The following is a 17,227-nucleotide window of genomic DNA, read 5'->3' as shown; positions in this document are numbered from 1 at the left end:
AATTACTCTAGGGGAAAAAACTAAGTGTATTGGATCGTATGCAGGTGACATCATATTATATATGTCGGATGCTCAGAGTACATTAAATTAAGCCATGAAGATGATAGAGACATTTGGAGAGTTCTCTGGCCTGAAGATAAATTGGCAGAAATATGCATTGATGCCATTAAGACAGGAAATACAGATAAGAGACAGGGTTAGGGGTGGGGGGTACAGTCCTTTTTAAGTATTTGGGAATTTATATTACCTCACAAGCGAAGGAGGCATTGAAAGCTTATGTATATCCTCTAACAGAGCACATTAAATATAAATTGGGGATATGGTCTAAAATGCCGTTATCAGTAGTAGAAAGAATACATTTGATTAAAAGTATAATAGTCCCTAAATGCTTATATGTGTTTTCACATTCGCCAGTAATAATACCTAAAGTAGTATTTAACAAACTGAACTCCCAGTTTATAAAATTCATATGGGCTAATGATAGATGTAAATTAAAACTAACAACATTGCAACAACCTAAAGCCATGGCAGGTGCGGCTCTGCCGGATATATACCTATATTATCTAGCTAGCAAACGGAAGCACCTACAGAAGTGGGTAGCTCAGGAGCAGGGAAAGGGAGTGGAGAGGTATTTGCTTGAGATCCTAGAGGTAGATGAACTGTTAGTGGGACTAGAGGTACAGGCAGGGAGATTACCAAGGGTAAAATCCCCATATTAACTCTGGAACGAACAGTATGGAGAGAAACAAAGTGGTGAGATATACTGATACTCCTTTTGGAGATTCCAATCTGGAATAACCCAAACTTGGTGCAGTTAAAGATATTCGTGGACTGTGAGTTCTGGAAACGGAAGGGAATAGGCACATTGACACAGTTATAGAACTATAGAACATTACACTCATTTGAATATCTGTGTAAACAGCATGATATCTCGTATACAATTTTTTAATAAATACTTACAGCTTCGTCATGTGCTACAGTCACAACTAGGTAACCAGATCCCTAAGATATCTAGATTTCCCCTTATAGGAGTACTCAGATCACAGGGCCCTAAGGGACTAATATCTATATTATATGCACACCTAATCCAGGCTAAAATAGGCAGTAGCCCATTGAGAGTAAGAGATAAATAGCAGATGATTATTCCGACTATGACAGATGAGAAGTGGGAGGAAATATGCTCTGTACATCGGACGGTCTCAACAGCGGCTAATATTAGATGAATTCAATGATATATGACGCATCAGATCTATTTTAGCCCAAGTAGACTATTGGTAATGGGGCGTAGGGCTACATCAAACTGCCTGCGATGTCATCAAGAGGGAGCAAATTTCCTACATTTAATGTGGAACTGCGACCACACTTTAAGATATTGGAACAAGGTAATGGGAAAGCTGTCGAATGTGGTGGGCAAATCGATCCCATGTAATGTGGAGGTATGCCTGCTGGGACTATTGGTAGACGAGATATGGCCTAGATATATTAAAATCTTACTGCAGGAAACATTATTTTTGGCACGGAAGCAAATAGCGGTAAGCTGGATGCAGATGGAACCATCTTCGGTAAACCAATGGATGAAAACGGTTAATCAAGTGATACCCTACGAAAAAATAATGTATGAGCATAGAGGAGAGATACAAACATATCATAAGATATGGGATGTATGGGTTAATGCACATGCAACTGTGAATAGGAATGAAAGATAAATGGATAAATAGGTGACTGGCAGCAGCCAAAGGAATAAGTAAGATTGGTATATGATAGTAGTGAGAGTGTATAGAAGGCTGTTAAAGGTATGTATGAAATGTAAAAGATATAGAGTGTGTGTGTGTGTGTGTGTGTGTGTATATATATATATATATATATCTATGTATGTGTGTGTGCATATATATATATATATATATAATGTGTGTATGTATATATGTGTAGGTGTGTGTGTATATATATATATATATATATATATATATATATATATTATATACACACACAACGTAAAAGAAGTTTGTTTGAAATTTTTGGAATACATATAGATGTTGTAAAATTATATATATTTTTTAAATTAAAATAAACAGTATTGGGGAAAAAAAGTATGGAAGTACTCAGGTCTAATATACTGCCTTCAAAATGGACAAGCAAAAAATCTTAAAAACAAAGTTTATGCTGCCTCAGTTATGTTGGAGCTAGGATGGAGCGCGCCGTTGTACGGCCTGCAGGGCCACAGGGGGGGGGCATCAAAGTGGGCAAAGTGTCCTCAGTTGGATCAATGCAAGAGTGCTGGTAAAAATATACCCACGTAGCTAGATGCAACTATTATCCACCAGTGGGTGCAGTGCTGGATAAAGAGTATATAGTCGAATTATAGCCATTTGAGTTGAACTCTCAGGCTCACAGACTGGAGCATGTTATGTTGATGCAGCAGAGCTGCCAAGGATGGCACTGTATAGGTGAATCAGACTTTGAGGCTGGGAGGGAGCTGTTGGACGTGCTGGCTGAGCCTTCCTCAACCTTCTTCAGTGTGGTTGATTCCATTGTAGCTGGGCGTGACAGGGCCATATTGGAACTCAGTGTGGGAGCATGGGTTTGCTGAGTTTCTGAGGAAATATCTTGTCCCCAATGATCTGTCAATGCCCCTGAGGGTTTACCTGCGGAAGGCATAATATTGTGCTGTGAAATTCTCTGTCTGCCCATGTTGCAGGGAGCTCCTGGCGAATGCAGCCGCACAGCGCCATTGCCCAGCCATGCCCCTGCCCGCCCAAAATTCTTGCCAGAAGTCTGATATCCTTTTCATTTCCTGCGTACTGAATATAAATATTAAACATTTTTGTTAGCCTACCAATTTCTTACTTGTTACAGGACATGGCCCCCCACCATGTAATGGAGATGAGGAGTAAGGTATTATAGTCCAAATTAAGTGACATCACTGCTTGCCATTGATAAAGTGTCACCCAAGGTGTGTTACTGACAGGATCACATGATAAAATAAGGAAGAAAAAACTGAAAAGCTTCTGAGCTTAGTAAACAGATAGCCCTGGTTTAACTGCTTTTGGGATGAAAACTGGTTTTCCTACTAATTACTTTTAGTCGTAACTGTTTGGGTAGCTTTTTTTTCCTCCCATTTAAGATGTAACTACATGCACTAATTACTCTTGAATACTATACAGCGAAGTAAATATATGTGTGTTTGGAGTTTGGAGTTTGGTATAGGGACTATGATTCTCTTGTATCTCCATGCAAAACATTAAGTAAAACAAAGAGAGAACGCCAGAGGAATAAAAATGCCCAGTAGTTTGTAGTTCTAAATGTATGACAGGGATTCTGAATATAGTATGATGCTTAGTTTTCATATAAAGGGTTTATAACAACATTGCATAGGATTATGTAATATCTTTCTCTTACTGTATTTTCTCTCCAAATGTTGATACCATGTTTTTCATAGGAAGAATATGGTAAAGATGGCTCAGATGGAAGGGAAGCTTCCACTGAAGTTCGGACAGGAAAGTGGAAAATTCCTACCTACAAAGATTATTTGGATTTATTTAGAAGTTTACTTAATTGTGATCAGATAAAGGTATGTGTTCCTGTTTCGATTCAGCCATATTTATTTTTTAAATGAAAGAATGTTATTGTCTTAATGCTGGGACTTCTGTTTACATTTGAGATTATAGAGTTGATTTACAAAAGGCAAATGGTCTGTTCACTTTGCAAGGGAATTTTCCCTTAGCTTAGTAAATGTGAAAATCTACTTTGCAAAGAATATAAAAATTGAAATAATTTTGCACTGGGTTAAACAAAGTAAAAAGCAGCCTATACCAAAATCTGTGATACCAAATTTAATAAAGAAATCAACACAATAGTGTGGCGCTAAATCGATAAATAACAATAATAAATCCACAATCTCAATGTATGTCCGGGTACCAATAGCAGAAGGTCTCTAGGACCCAGCACCTCCGCCAGCACATCACATGGGCCTTTATAAGGAATTCAGCCCTTGGCTGAAGTGCTGTTTGATCGCAGTTGTTACCAATGTTCCTGTTTCCTGTAATTCTTGATTACTGACCTGGCTTGTTCCAGACCTGTCTCCTGCCTGTCTCCTGACCTTGATCTCGGTTTGTTAAACGGATCTCCTCGGCCTTCTACCTGTCTTAACCTCGGCTCCCACCTAACCTCGTTTCCTCTGCTATCCACCTGGCACCAAACCTTGGCTTGTATCGACTACCTCTGTCTCAATGACCCTGGTTACCTGCTACATCTCACAGGTGCCACCTGCCTGCAGCAGCCCCGCAGCACAACAGTGGTGTACCTGCGCCTTTTCTGCAAGCAACTCTGCAGGCGACCTGTGCGACTTTGGGCCTGACTCCTCCTGTCTCACCTCCAGGGGAGTCTGGAACTGAGCTGCAAGGGAAGCCCTCTCTCCTTTGGCCTCCAGCACTTTGGTACCTGATAATACTTATATACATTAAGTTTAACCACTTAAGGACCGGGCCTATTTTTCAACACTCGGTGTTTACAAGTTAAAATCATTTTTTTTTTTACTAGAAAATTACTTAGAACCCCCAAACATTATAAATGTCTTTCTAACACCCTAGAGAATAAAATGGTGGTTGTTGCAATACTTTGTCACACAGTATTTGTGCAGCAGTCTTACAAGTGCACTTTTTAAAAAAAATACACTTTTTTGACTGAAATAAGACAGCAGTAAGGTTTTATATAGTGAAAGTAAATTGATACCCAACATGTCACGCTTCAAAATTGTGCCCACTCGTGTAATGGCGACAAACTTTTACCCTTAAAAATCTCCATAGGCGACGTTTAAAAATTTCTAAAGCTTATGTTTAGTGTTGCAGAGGGGGTCTAGTGCTAGAATTATTGCTCTCGCTTTAAGGATTGCTGCGATACCTCACATGTGTGGTTTGAACACCGTTTTCATATGCGGGCACGACTTGCATATGCGTTCGCTTCTGTGCGCGAGCTCGGTGAGACGGGGCGCTTTAAAAATAAGTGTGTGGTTTTTTTTTTTTTTTTTTTATTTAGCTTTATTTTTACACTGTCCTTTTTAAAAAAAAAATTTTTCACTTTTATTCCTATTGCAAGGAATGTAAACATCCCTTGTAATAGAAAAAAAGCATGACAGAGCCTCTTAAATATGAGATCTGGGGTCAAAAAGGGGGAATCCGCTGCTGAGACCACTTTTATCTGAAAGCGGACCGTCCGCTGAAGAAGAGGATAACGAGGTTATGGCACCTATCTGCTGCCATAACAATGGAATTCCTCTTCAAACAGCCGACTTACAACTACAGTGGGCGGTACGTAAGTAGTTAAAATGTCGTCTCTTTAATAGTAGAAATGCACTTGCTTTCTCTCCGTTACAATATCGCTTAAAGCAGTGGTCATCAACCCTGTCCTCAGGGCCCACTAACAGGCCAGGTTTGCAAGATAACTGAAGTACGTCACAGGTGAAATCATTTGGTGCTCAGTGATTGCAGTATTCTAGTCTGCATCTCCCAAAGGTATTACTTAAATTTTGAACAATATCTGTATGTATTCTCTTCCTTGCCTAGATGCTGACATGCCGTTTAAAAAAATTTAAATCGCCGTAATTACCTTTTATTTTTCTATTCTTCTTTGCACTTCCTGGTTCTCCTCCCGTGGGAGTAGGCATGTTTCTAGCCTCTCCCAGACTCCTGGGAGCTATTCTCAGGCTTCCCAGGATGCCACTGAGCATGTGCGGGAACGAGCGGTGAATGCTGGGAGCACAGCATTCACCACATCCAGGAAATAAATGCTTGTGGGCTTCAAATGCCCTCAATGAAGATGGAAACCGCCTGCAGTGAATAATATAAGTTATTCTTTCCGACGAAATCTGACACAGGCGGACATATTACACACAATATGTGAGTATGTAATGCTGAGAAGAAAATTTTGTGAATGAACTCAAAAAAAAAAAAAACGATAGATAGGTGGACCCCCGCTTTAAAACCTGGGCTGTTAGTGGGCCCTGAGGACAGGGTTAATGACCACTGGCTTAAAGCATTCAAAGCTATTTCCAAAGAGGCAGTCTCCAAACGCCGATATCCCGGCAAACTGATAGTGTGATGTCATGTGTAGTCCATACCCAATGTGTTTCGTCAGAAGAGATGACGCCTTAAGGGGGATTGTCCAAATGGAGTGCATCACGCTGCAACCCTTATAAAATATCCCAGGCAACGCTAATGAGGAATTAACTCAATAGATTGTTCAGATACAAAATGCTCACAAGAGACATCTTGCAAATAAGCAAAAAAATCTAAATCAAATCATAATCGGTGTTAATGCAAAACTAAAAGTATATAAATTTAAGGTCGCCTGATTAGAAACCACTAAATAGCAATACAATAAATCTTTAAAAAAAACACAATGCTTGTAAAATTAATTTTTAAGAAATATTAAAAAGGGAAGCAAGAACTATTAACTAACACAATTCATCCATACCAAATCTAAAAATTAATCCAATGTTTGCAAAGAATACTCAATCCCGTGAAAAGAGAAAAACCTGTATTTTTGCTTGGAAAGGATTAGGCGATGGAAGTCAGCAAAGCTTCACCTCATTCACAAAGCAAAGTGAACAGCTTATTTGCTTTTTAGTAAATCGGTAAAATACTAGTTCATATATTTATAAAAATACAAACGTTTTAAAACCTTGATCTGTAATATTAGAATCACAATTTTGTTATAGCCACAAAGTGTAAAAAAAATTTAAAGAATTTTTAAAGTGTAAATATACAGTTCTGCTTATAAGTTTACATACCCTGGCAGAATTTATAATTTCTTGGCCATTTTTCAGAGAATATGAAGGTTAACATAAAAACATTTCTTTCACTCATGGTTAGTTTGGCTGAAGCCATTTATTATCAATCAACTGTGTTTACTCTTTTTAAATCATGGCAACACAAACTACCCAAATGATCCTGATCAAAAGTTTACATACCCTAGTGATTTTGGCCTGATAACATGCACACAAGTTGACACAAAGGGGTTTGAATGGCTATTAAAGGTAACCATTATCCCCTGTGAACTGTTTGCTTGTAATTAGTGTGTGTGTGTAAAGGTCAATGAGTTTCTGGACTACTGACAGACCTTTGCATCTTTCATCCAGTGCTGCGCTGACGTTTCTGGATTCTAAGTCATGGGGAAAGCAAAGGAATTGTCAAAGGATCTGCGGCAAAAGGTAGTTGAATTGTATAAAACAGCTCAAACCTTCTGGCACAAAGTCATTTGAGGTGATGAGACCAAAATTTAGCTTTTTGGCCACAACCGTAAACTCTACATTTGGAGAGGAGTCAACAAGGCCTATGATGAAAGGTAACACCATTCCTACTGTGAAACACGGAGGTGGATCGCTGGTGTTTTGGGGATGTGTGAGCTACAAAAGGCACAGGGAATTTTGTCAAAATTGATGGCAAGATGAATGCAGTATGTTATCAAAAAATACTGGAGGAACATTTGCATTCATCAGCCAGGAAACTACGCATGGGACGTACTTGTACATTCCAACATGGCAATGATCCAAATCACAAAGCCAAGTCGACCTGTTATTGGCTACAGCAGAAGAAAGTGAAGGTTCTGGAGTGGCAACCTCAGTCTCCTGACCTCAATAGCATTGAGCCACTCTGGGGAGATCTCAAAGGTGCAGTTCATACAAGACAGCCCAAGAATTTACAGGCACTAGAGGCTTTTTGCCAAGAGGAATGGACAGCTTTACCATCTGAGAAGATAAAGAGCCTCATCCACAAATACCACAAAAGACTTCAAGCTGTCATTGATGTTAAAGGGGGCAATACACGGTATTAAGAACTGGGGTATGTACACTTTTGATCAGGGTCATTTGGGTAGTTTCTGTTGCCATTATGATTTCAAGAGAGTAAACACAGTTGATTGATAATAAATGGCTTCAGCCAAACACTAACCATAAGCGAAAGAAAAGTTTTTGTGTTGTTATTCATATTCTCTGAAAAATGGCCAAGAAATCATAAATTCTGCCAGGTATGTAAACTTATAAGCACAACTGTATATTTATTCAAACTGATAATATGCATGTATTATTTATTTATTATCTAAAACTACAAAAGAAAGAACGTACAAGAAAACATGAGTACTCAAATGTCAAAAAACATACTTAAAACTTATTATATAAAACATAGATCAGTTAGTGATACCATGGAGCATGTATCCAGGAGGCAATAAATATTCATTTCAAGCCTCCATTCCCTGGATTTATGCTAAACTGCACACCCATATTGTACAGAACAAATTGGCAGTTATGTGGACTAATCTGCAGACCAAGGTAATTTAACATTCCCTTGCTGTGAGGCTTAAAGCTCACTAAATGCATGGATGCACGTGACAACCCGTGGTAGAAAGTCCAGCAAACTTTCCTTTTTGTTATTGCAAAGTTTAGCTAGTTGCATTCTGTATGTTATCTTCTGGACTTGCATTAATTGCAACATTGTATTTATGAGGAAAACATTTCATCTCAGTATGCAGTTATGCTTGTACAGCAGTCATTCACTAGTCATTGAGGAGAACACGCACCTGTTCCAAATCCAAAGGCCAGTTTATACCAGAATCGCACAGGAACATGGTCTACATACCTGTGGGTTTTCTGTGCATTCCCCTTCTGTGTAATTTTGCAGCCCTTTCATTTGAACACACACAAAGTAGTGCAGGCACTACTTTAAAAAAAGTGCCGCACCAGATTACATGGCACTGCAGTACCATACGATCTGGTGCCTGAAAATGCACTGTGCGATCTGCATTTAAGGTGCTGATAATGTATTGGTACCCGCAGCAGATTGCAAAGATAGTGCATTCTTATTGGAGTGCAGGAAACGTGCATAGAACACGCCTTTTCCTGTGCCGCATTCTGGTTTGTACTGCCCCTTAATGAGGATTTAGCAGGTAGCAACATACCATCCAGAAGATATGCAGTCAGGATCTTTCCACGTACATGCACCAACTGGGATTATACAATCAATCTTTCTCCATAGAATGTCTAGTAGATGCTGTCCAGTTCATATAAACATAGGTGTAAGTTACAGTGAAGCAAAGGGGTTAACTCCATCCTGTCTTTTTGTCCTAGGATACCATATTCTCGGATGAAATAGTCCAAACTGTAAATTCGCCTCTGCAATCTCTGAATAGACTGTTGTATGATGAACTTATAAAATCTGTTCTAAAAATTATAGAGAAGTTAGACCTTACACTCGAAAAGCATGGTTCTGGGGTAAGTAATTCTTTAGGCAATTCTCTTGTGGCGTTTCCCCAAAACTTTATTTGCTTGTGTCATGTTTTGTAGTTAATATATTAGTATATCTGAATTGGCTGTATTTGGAAAATGCAGTTTTGAAATAATTTGAGTTTTAACGAGTGTTATCGGTAACAAGATATGTGTTCCTTATTTTTCATCTGTATGTGTTCAGGATAATGAAGTTGAAAGCACCTCTTTGGTTATTGCTACCTCTGACCCAGCAGCCAACCTGTATCCTACCAAACCAAAAGACTTTACTGCCTTTGTCAATCTGGTTGAATTTTGCAGGTATGCTTCTTGCTTCCTTCCTCTCCTCATTCCTTTCTCTCTTGACAACACTATCTCTGCTGTACTACAGAACCCTCCCCCTTAGTTATGAAGATGAGGGGTTGTTCTAGTCCAGCAGAAGAAAACCGTATAGCAGAGACGCTTCTCAAACTGGAAGTTAGGAGCACACTGAATATTTGGCAGATCAATGTGTATTTTCTGTTGTTCATTGATGGACATAGTACTTCATAATCTTGACCGTAGGTTATAGCGCAGGAGTAGGACACTAGGCAGAAAAAAACAAGCACAACACCACCCATGATCAGTTCTAGTTGGTAGTAAATCCCCTCTACTGGGACCTGTGATTTTGTAGCCTATTTTTCAATTTTTTTCCTGGGATTTGTTTCTGCAGAGATCTTTAATCAACAGCTGGACTGGACGACAGGCTAATTTACCTAGATCTCGTAGTCGCCCCAGCCTGGCCGGAGAGCGCATGCAGGCCTTTAGCTTTTCAGCTGCGACAGCCCTATCCTGGACTGGGACGGCCATTGAGTTTAACATCTTGTGGAGATAAATATGACCGGGCACCTGAAGTTACTCTGGCCGACAGCTCCCCCAACCTCGGTGGGAGGCAGATCTGTGCCCCCCCCCTTCCTTCTTCCTCAGGCCTGGTGGCAGACTGTGGATACTCCCTGGGGTGGTCGTCTCTGTGTGCTCTCCACCTCCCCTCCTGATCTGGGTGTCTTGTGTCCAGTTCCCCCCTCCTCCACCTCGCTTTCTTTCCCCCTTCATCTGAAGGTGTCCTGGCCTCGGTAAACAGGGTTTCCCTTTGTCCATCTCTCTGTTGCATGACTGCTGGGGGAGGCTCTGAGGCTGCTCTCCTGTTTTGTGAGCTTAGTGGGTGGATGATAGGTCCCTCTGTGTCCCAGCAGTGTTCGCCATGTGCTGGGCGGGTGGCCAAAAGCCATTTTTGGTGTAGCAATGGCAGCCATTTTCCTGGGGCCTGCTGGTGTATGCGGTGGCCATTTTCTCTAAGTTTGTCAGCCATTTTGTTGAGGACTAGCCATTTTTGGTGGGACCAGTTTTTCCGGAAGTATGGTCTGGCATCTCCCTATGGCAGGTGGCCATTTTGGTATGGATTCTGCCAGGAGCCATTGTGATGGGGACCAAGCGCCAACCATTTTATTGTGTTTGCATGATGGCAACCATCTTTCAGCCCTCTAGACCTGCTTCTGGGCTTGAGAGGTGGTCTTTCCCTGTGACTCTGACCTGCTTGGCACTCCTCCACATGGGTTTCCCAACTGTGGTGGGGACACTACACACAGCATAGGTGGACTTAGTTCAGGCGGCTGTGAGTCTTACTGGGATTCCCCTATCACTGCTGCAGCCTCCTAGAGTTATTTTTTTGGCTTCCCTTCTGTGGACGTGGTCCTTGTAGTGCCTGGTCTGGGGTGGTGTGCCACATATGGAGTATCAGTAGCAACATCTCCTCCTGAGAATGGAGGTGGCAGGGTCTTCAGAGTCCTCTATTCCATTGGAGGCATTGTTAAAGGTCCTTGAATCCTTTGTCATCTGGGTGAAAGTGCAGGTAAGAAATTGCCCCCACCCACCCCCCCTTCCGCTCCGGATGATTCAGAACCAGAGACCCACTTGGTCCCTGCAAGTCATTTTGTCCTGGAGAACCCAGAGGATACGGTCTCCGATTCTTCAGATATCGAGGACGATTCCTCTGACACCATTGCTGTGCATGAAAAGGCGCTGGTGGCCTCACTCAATACATCTATGCAGGAGACCTTGTAGGAAATTTCAGGAGCTGCAATGGTATGCTTGGTACTCACAAGCCGGCTCATACTGCTAAGGTTTTTTCTTACCTTGCCTATTTTGATTGATTTATCTACAAGGATTGGGAATGCCCAAAACGGCCTTCTGTGGTCCTGAAACGGTTTTTGGTGTGTTACCCCTTTGGGGAGGCTCTTCTGAAGAAATGAACCTCTCCTGTCGTGGATCCCCCCCTCTTGACATGGATCCTCTCCTTTTGTCGTGGATCCTCCCATCTGTAGGCTGAACAAGACTACCGTGATACAGGTGGAGCGATGGCCTTCCTTCAAGGATGCGGAACTCTGGCTCGGCACTTTGCCTGGTTTTGGCCATGTCATTTGTGTCTAAGGCACTTACTGAATAGACTAAGCTCTTGCACTGTGACCTAATAAGGTAACACCGTAATAAGCAGGTGTCGCTAGTCTATGTGGAACTTGTGAACCAACTGGCCCAGGGTCTCAATTATGTGTGTGATGCGGCTTTGGTTCAAGTGTTGGTTTGTGGACCAAACATCTAAATAGGCCCTGGCTGAATCATCCTTTCAGGGTGCATGGCTTTTTGGGGATACTCTCTGCACACAAGCTTCTTTTTCATTCACCAGGCTCCTTAAGGGTTCCCAGCCTTCCAAGGCTCCTGAGGATGGAACAAAATGTTCCAGGACTTGCAAGCTTGTGGAAAAGTCCTCCTTCGCATGAAGTCTTGCCCTCATCTGTTCTCCAGGTGGGGTTCCCCTTCTTTGGTTTGTGGATCTATGGACTTCTCTGCTGCCCAACAAATGGGTCTGCAAGCTGATTTTGCTGAGCTACAAAAAATAATTTCTTCCTGTCCAACTGACAGATTTTTTTCTTTACATTCTCTACCTGTTTCCATCGCACCTACAGGCCTTTTACAAGGCGGTGCAGGATCTAATCTTCCAGGGTGTGATTGCTCCGGTTCTGGACCTGGAGAGGTTTCTGAGCTTTTACTCTAACCTGTTCATGATTCTGAAAAAGAAAGGGGTTCGTCCGATCCTGGATCTTAAAGTATTACTAAACCTACAACAGTTAAATTTGTATGTGCAGAATAGCATGCTTGTTTTACTCACTGTGGAACTTAAGGGGTTAATCCTCTGCATTTGTGTAAAAAGGCTCTTTGACACTATATGGACAGACCCTTCCCTCCTGCACTGTCTATCTTGCCAAGGCCATATAATACAGTGAGGATAGTCTTTCCTGCACATGCTCAGTTTAGTCTCTATTGCTGGAGAGACCATTTTCTGTTTCAATTGAACTGTTCAGGTCACATGATATTGAAATTACAAATGTGGGCGTGTATACAGGCTGTAGTGGAAATCTCCTCCTACCTGAAAACTTTGCACTGGACAGACTGTGCAGTTGTTCATGTGACCATGGAATACAGATCAGCAAAAAAGGTATATAGTGACAGTATTTTAATGTAAAAAGATTTAGAAGCTGTGAGCACTGTGGGGGGTGTGGAGGAACTATTTTCATATTAATGGGTTTAGTAACACTTTAAAGCCGTGAATTGCTTTGTGAAGGTGTAATGGTTCAGGATGGAATCCATACCTTCTGTGGTGGCCTCCCTTCATCAGGGTGACTTCCTTGCACGTTTCTATCTTTCCCGGGCACCAGCACTACCTACACTTTGCGCACTCTTCAGATACATGTTTTGGCTGCAAGGTTTTGTAACTGGTCCATTTGAGGGTTTTTGTTTTCCTTCTCTGTGGGGTACTTGGGTATTGTTGGGTGTTCTGTTCTGGTTACCCACCCTTCATTGAGGAACTGCTTTGGGACGTCCCTGCGGTCAAGATTATGAAGTGCTGTGTCTGTCAATGAACAAAAGAGAAAACTGGAGTTTCTGTTACTCGCCATAATATCCCTTTCTCTTGAGTTCATTAACAAACACAGCACCCACCACTCTACTTGGTATAAAACCTTGTACTGCTTTGTGACGCACTGAGCTGCCTATAGCAGAGAAGGAGTTTTCTACTAAATTAGAACTGTCCACAGGTGGTGCTGGGCTTGTTTGTTTTTCTCCAGTCATCTTCCAGGACGGCACACCTGAGAGATGATGGGTCTCACCTGACAGGAAACACAATCAACAACAGAGTTTAAAAGGCCCCACCCTTCCCTCTATCCCTCAGCTATTGATTGTGTTTCCCACAGGATGGCAGCGAAACTTTTTTTTTTTTTTTTCTGACCAAGGCCTGGGGCTTAGGTCCCCTCCCTGGGTGTCAGACCCAGGGCAGCCAGTGGTGGATGTGTGGTCTGACAGGGCCTTGCCCTTCCCAGGGGGGATATGATCCCAAAAAAGGTGCTCAGGGGGAGGCGCAGGAGCTTGAAGAGTTCCCCTGAGAGCTGGAGGCTCCTGGATACAGCGGAGTTGTCCAGAACGTCAGGGACCACATACCCACTCTTTTTCTCCTACCTGACAGAGGTGGATGGGAGGGAGAAGCTGCTCTGGATATTCCCATCTGCTTGGGTGGAAGTCCCTGAAGCGCATGGTGCGGACCCCGGTGTCAGGTTAGCTGGCCGGGCTGAGGTATCTCCTGCTTGCCGGGTGTCGGTTCGTTGTCGGCGTCTGCCGACCGCTACTGCGCAGGTCCGGGTGCAGGCACGGCGCACACGAATGACGTCACTCCCGCACTTCAGGGTCAGAAGCTCCGTCAAGATGGCGGCGATTGCGATAAGAGCGGCAGTGGAGCGGGTGTCCACAGTCCTGTTCCCCCTCCCGAATCTTTCCAGAGCGATCCCTCCCTAAGGGCCATCTTGTCCAGAACGGATGGAGGAGGATGGACCGAATATGGCAGCACCTGAGGAGACCACAGGGGGTGAGTCGACCCAGCTGGTGTGGGGGTGAGGTTAGGGGTGGCCCTATTCCTTCACCCCTGCAGGACATCTTAAAGGGGCGTAGGTTAACAGGGATTCATCTGTTTTATTTTTTGCAGAAACTGAATTCCCTGCCCAGGGGACTACCAGTAGGTCTAAGTCCAAAGCCACCTCTAAGTCAAAACGGTGTGGCTACTGCAACGAGAAACTTCCGCAGGACCACACCAAGCCTTTTTGCTTCAGGTGCATCTATAAGTTAGCAGACAGAGAGATGGCACAAGCAATGAAAGAGTGCCGTACTCTGCAGAGGAGGAGGCAGAAGCCTCGGAGCAAAGCTCCCTGGAGGATGGAGAAGACTCGGACCAGGATAGTCAGTTGGAGGCTAGACCTGGGGGCCATCTCTTATCAGCCAAAGATATGGAGGGTCTCCTCAAGGCAATCTGTGCATCTGAGGATATCCAGATGCTGTCCATCCAGGTTTCGGACCAGGATAAAGTTTATAGGGGACTGGGCAGACCTCAAACGAAGTCCTTTCCAGTACTCTCTCAAGGATATAATCCTGAGATAATGGAAGGAACCTGAGTGTGAAGTATTAAAACTTAAGACCTGGAAGCGTAGATGACCCTTTAAAAAAGGAGGAGGAGAAAAAATTAGTACCACGTTTGGACGCCTCTCTTGCTCAGGATCCAAACATTCGGACCTCTCCTTCGAGGATTCCGGCAACTTACGGGATCAGATGGATAGGAGGTCTGAAACCCTGTTACGCAGGGCCTCGGACACTAATGCTGCAGCTATGGGTCCAGCATTGGCCTCCGCCTGTGTTGCCAGAAACACGGATGCATGGGTCAGCAGGTTGACAGACTATGTATTGCGTGGGACCAAAACCAAGGAGGTGTTGGATTCTCTGGAGTTTATTGGCCTATCTAGCAGATGCTGCGGTGGAAACCGTTAGAACAACTTCCAAGTTGGCAGCTCTTCTAAATGCCGCCAGGAGAGCCCTTTGGGTAAAAACATGGGATGGGGATTTTACTGCTAAGTCACGTCTCTGTGATATACCCTTTGAGGGCTCTTCAGGCTGGGCCTAGAACAGGTCCTATCCCGATCGACAGAGAAGGCCAAGAAATTCCAGATTAAACCCAAGAGGTATAAAGGGAAGAAGTTTTTTCGAGGCCTCCCTTCAAAAGACCGGTATAAGGGTAAGGAGGAGCCAAGGAGAAAGTGGGGGTTTGGAAAGGGCAAAGAAAAAGGTGTAATCCTTTTTTCTGGGCCCGGACCTTCCAACAAGGAAGCCAAATGACGCCAACCTAAAGGTTGGTGGGAGGCTCTTGTGGTTTCTCCCCCAATGGGAAAGGATCACGCAGAGCCCTTATATTCTAAAGGTCATGAGGGAGAGTTACAGCTTGGAATTCCTGTCCACCCCCTCCAAATTTTTTCCTTACCTATCTCCCCAAAGATCCACAGAAGGCAGTGCGCCTTTTGGAGAGTGTCCGGGAGTTGGCACAACAGGAGATCATTGTCCCTGTTCCCGTAGGTCAGATCAGCCAGGGGTTTTTTTCCCACATCGTTGTGGTTCTAAAACCCTCGGGCAAATTCCGACTGATCATAAACTTAGGAAGCTAAACAGATATTTACTATACAAGAAGTTTTGTATGGAAAGTATCTACATGGTCAGAAGACACCTCCAAGTTGGTTTCTTTTCTACACCTCCAGGGGGTAGCCTTGATCCCATATTTGGACGACATGCTAATCTACAGTCCGGCCCTAGAACAGCTGCGGTCAGACCGAGACAAAGTGCTGTCCACTTTAGAAACTCTAGGTTGGATGGTCAGTTAGGAGAAGTCCTCCCTGGATCCCTCACAGTCCAAGGTGTACCTAGGTTACTTGATAGACTCTCTGGCCCAAAGAGTTTTCCTTCCCCAAGAAAAGATCACATAGGTGTGGAGGGCTATGTCCGCTCTCCATGCAGCCGAGGGGTCCTCTCTGAGAACCATTATAAGAGTGCTGGGCCTCATGACATCATGCGTGCTAGCGGTACCCTGGGCCCAGTTCCACTCTCGGGGGGCTACAGGGTTTCCTTCTCTCCTCCTGGGATGGGAGAAGGGAATCCTTGGACTAGAGGTCGACCGATATGGGTTTTTCTCTGGCCGATGCCGATATTTAGAAATCGCAGTGGCCGATGGCCGATATATGATGCCGATTTTTTTGGGCCGATATATTTTTTTTTTCTTTCTTTTTTTCCCTTCATCTCATAAAATCTAACAGTTAGACCCCTTTCACACTGGGGCGTTTTCAGGCGCTTTTGGGCTAAAAATAGCGCCTGTAAAGTGCCTGTAAAACTGCTCCCCTGCAGTCTCAGTGTGAAAGCCGAGACGATGCGCTGGCAGGATGTAAAAAAAAGTCCTGCAAACGACATCTTTGGAGCAGTGTATACCGCTGCTCCACCACTCCTGCCCATTGAAATGAATGCGCACTGCTGTTGAAGCGCCTGCAAAGCGTTTCGGCAGCGGCGCTTCAGGGGCGCATTTAACCCCTTCCTCGGCCGCTAGCTGGGTTATAAGCGCCCCGCTAGCAGCCGAATAGTGCCTCTAAAATGACGGTAAATCGCCGCTAAAACTAGCAGCGTTTTACCATCAACGCATGCCCGCTCCAGTGTCAAAGCAGCCTTAAGTAATAAGTGATACAGAAAATTTTTTACATTTAAACATTTATTAAACAAAACAAACCTCCAATCAGTTCCCTTGTATGTATAATTTAGATGACAAAAAAAAAAAAAACTATCTTAAATATTAAATACACAAAAACACGTAATCAAAACTTTTGGACGAAAAAAAATGAGCTAACTTTACTGCTTAGTTGTTTTTTTAATTCATTAGTGTATTTTTTAAAAAAAAAATTGCGTTTGAAAGACCGCTGCTTAAATACCGTGTGACATAAAATATTGCAACAACCACCATTTTATTCCCTGGGGTCTCTGCTAAAAAATATATATATAATGTTTGGGGGTTCTAAGTGATTTTCTAGCAGAAAATAC

General features: G+C 43.2%; 1 protein-coding gene across 2 annotated transcripts in view; it reads left to right on the top strand.

Moving 5' to 3' along the window:
- Positions 1 to 17,227, top strand: part of PRKDC (protein kinase, DNA-activated, catalytic subunit) — a 712,087-nt gene that overhangs the window by 139,904 nt on the left and 554,956 nt on the right. For both annotated transcript variants that reach the window (XR_012244521.1, XM_073631567.1), the window contains exons 15-17: positions 3,437 to 3,568; positions 9,116 to 9,259; positions 9,456 to 9,571. Coding sequence is in view for 1 of the 2 variants with exons in the window: in XM_073631567.1 (XP_073487668.1) it covers positions 3,437 to 3,568; positions 9,116 to 9,259; positions 9,456 to 9,571 (392 nt within the window). In the remaining variant the exon portion in view is untranslated. The remainder of the gene's footprint in view (positions 1 to 3,436; positions 3,569 to 9,115; positions 9,260 to 9,455; positions 9,572 to 17,227) is intronic.

Source organism: Aquarana catesbeiana, linkage group LG05 (assembly GCF_042186555.1).
Source record: "Aquarana catesbeiana isolate 2022-GZ linkage group LG05, ASM4218655v1, whole genome shotgun sequence".
Classification (NCBI taxonomy): domain Eukaryota; kingdom Metazoa; phylum Chordata; class Amphibia; order Anura; family Ranidae; genus Aquarana; species Aquarana catesbeiana.
The sequence above is the reverse complement of the archived record's forward strand: the minus strand, read 5'-3'. Positions and strand labels throughout refer to the sequence as shown.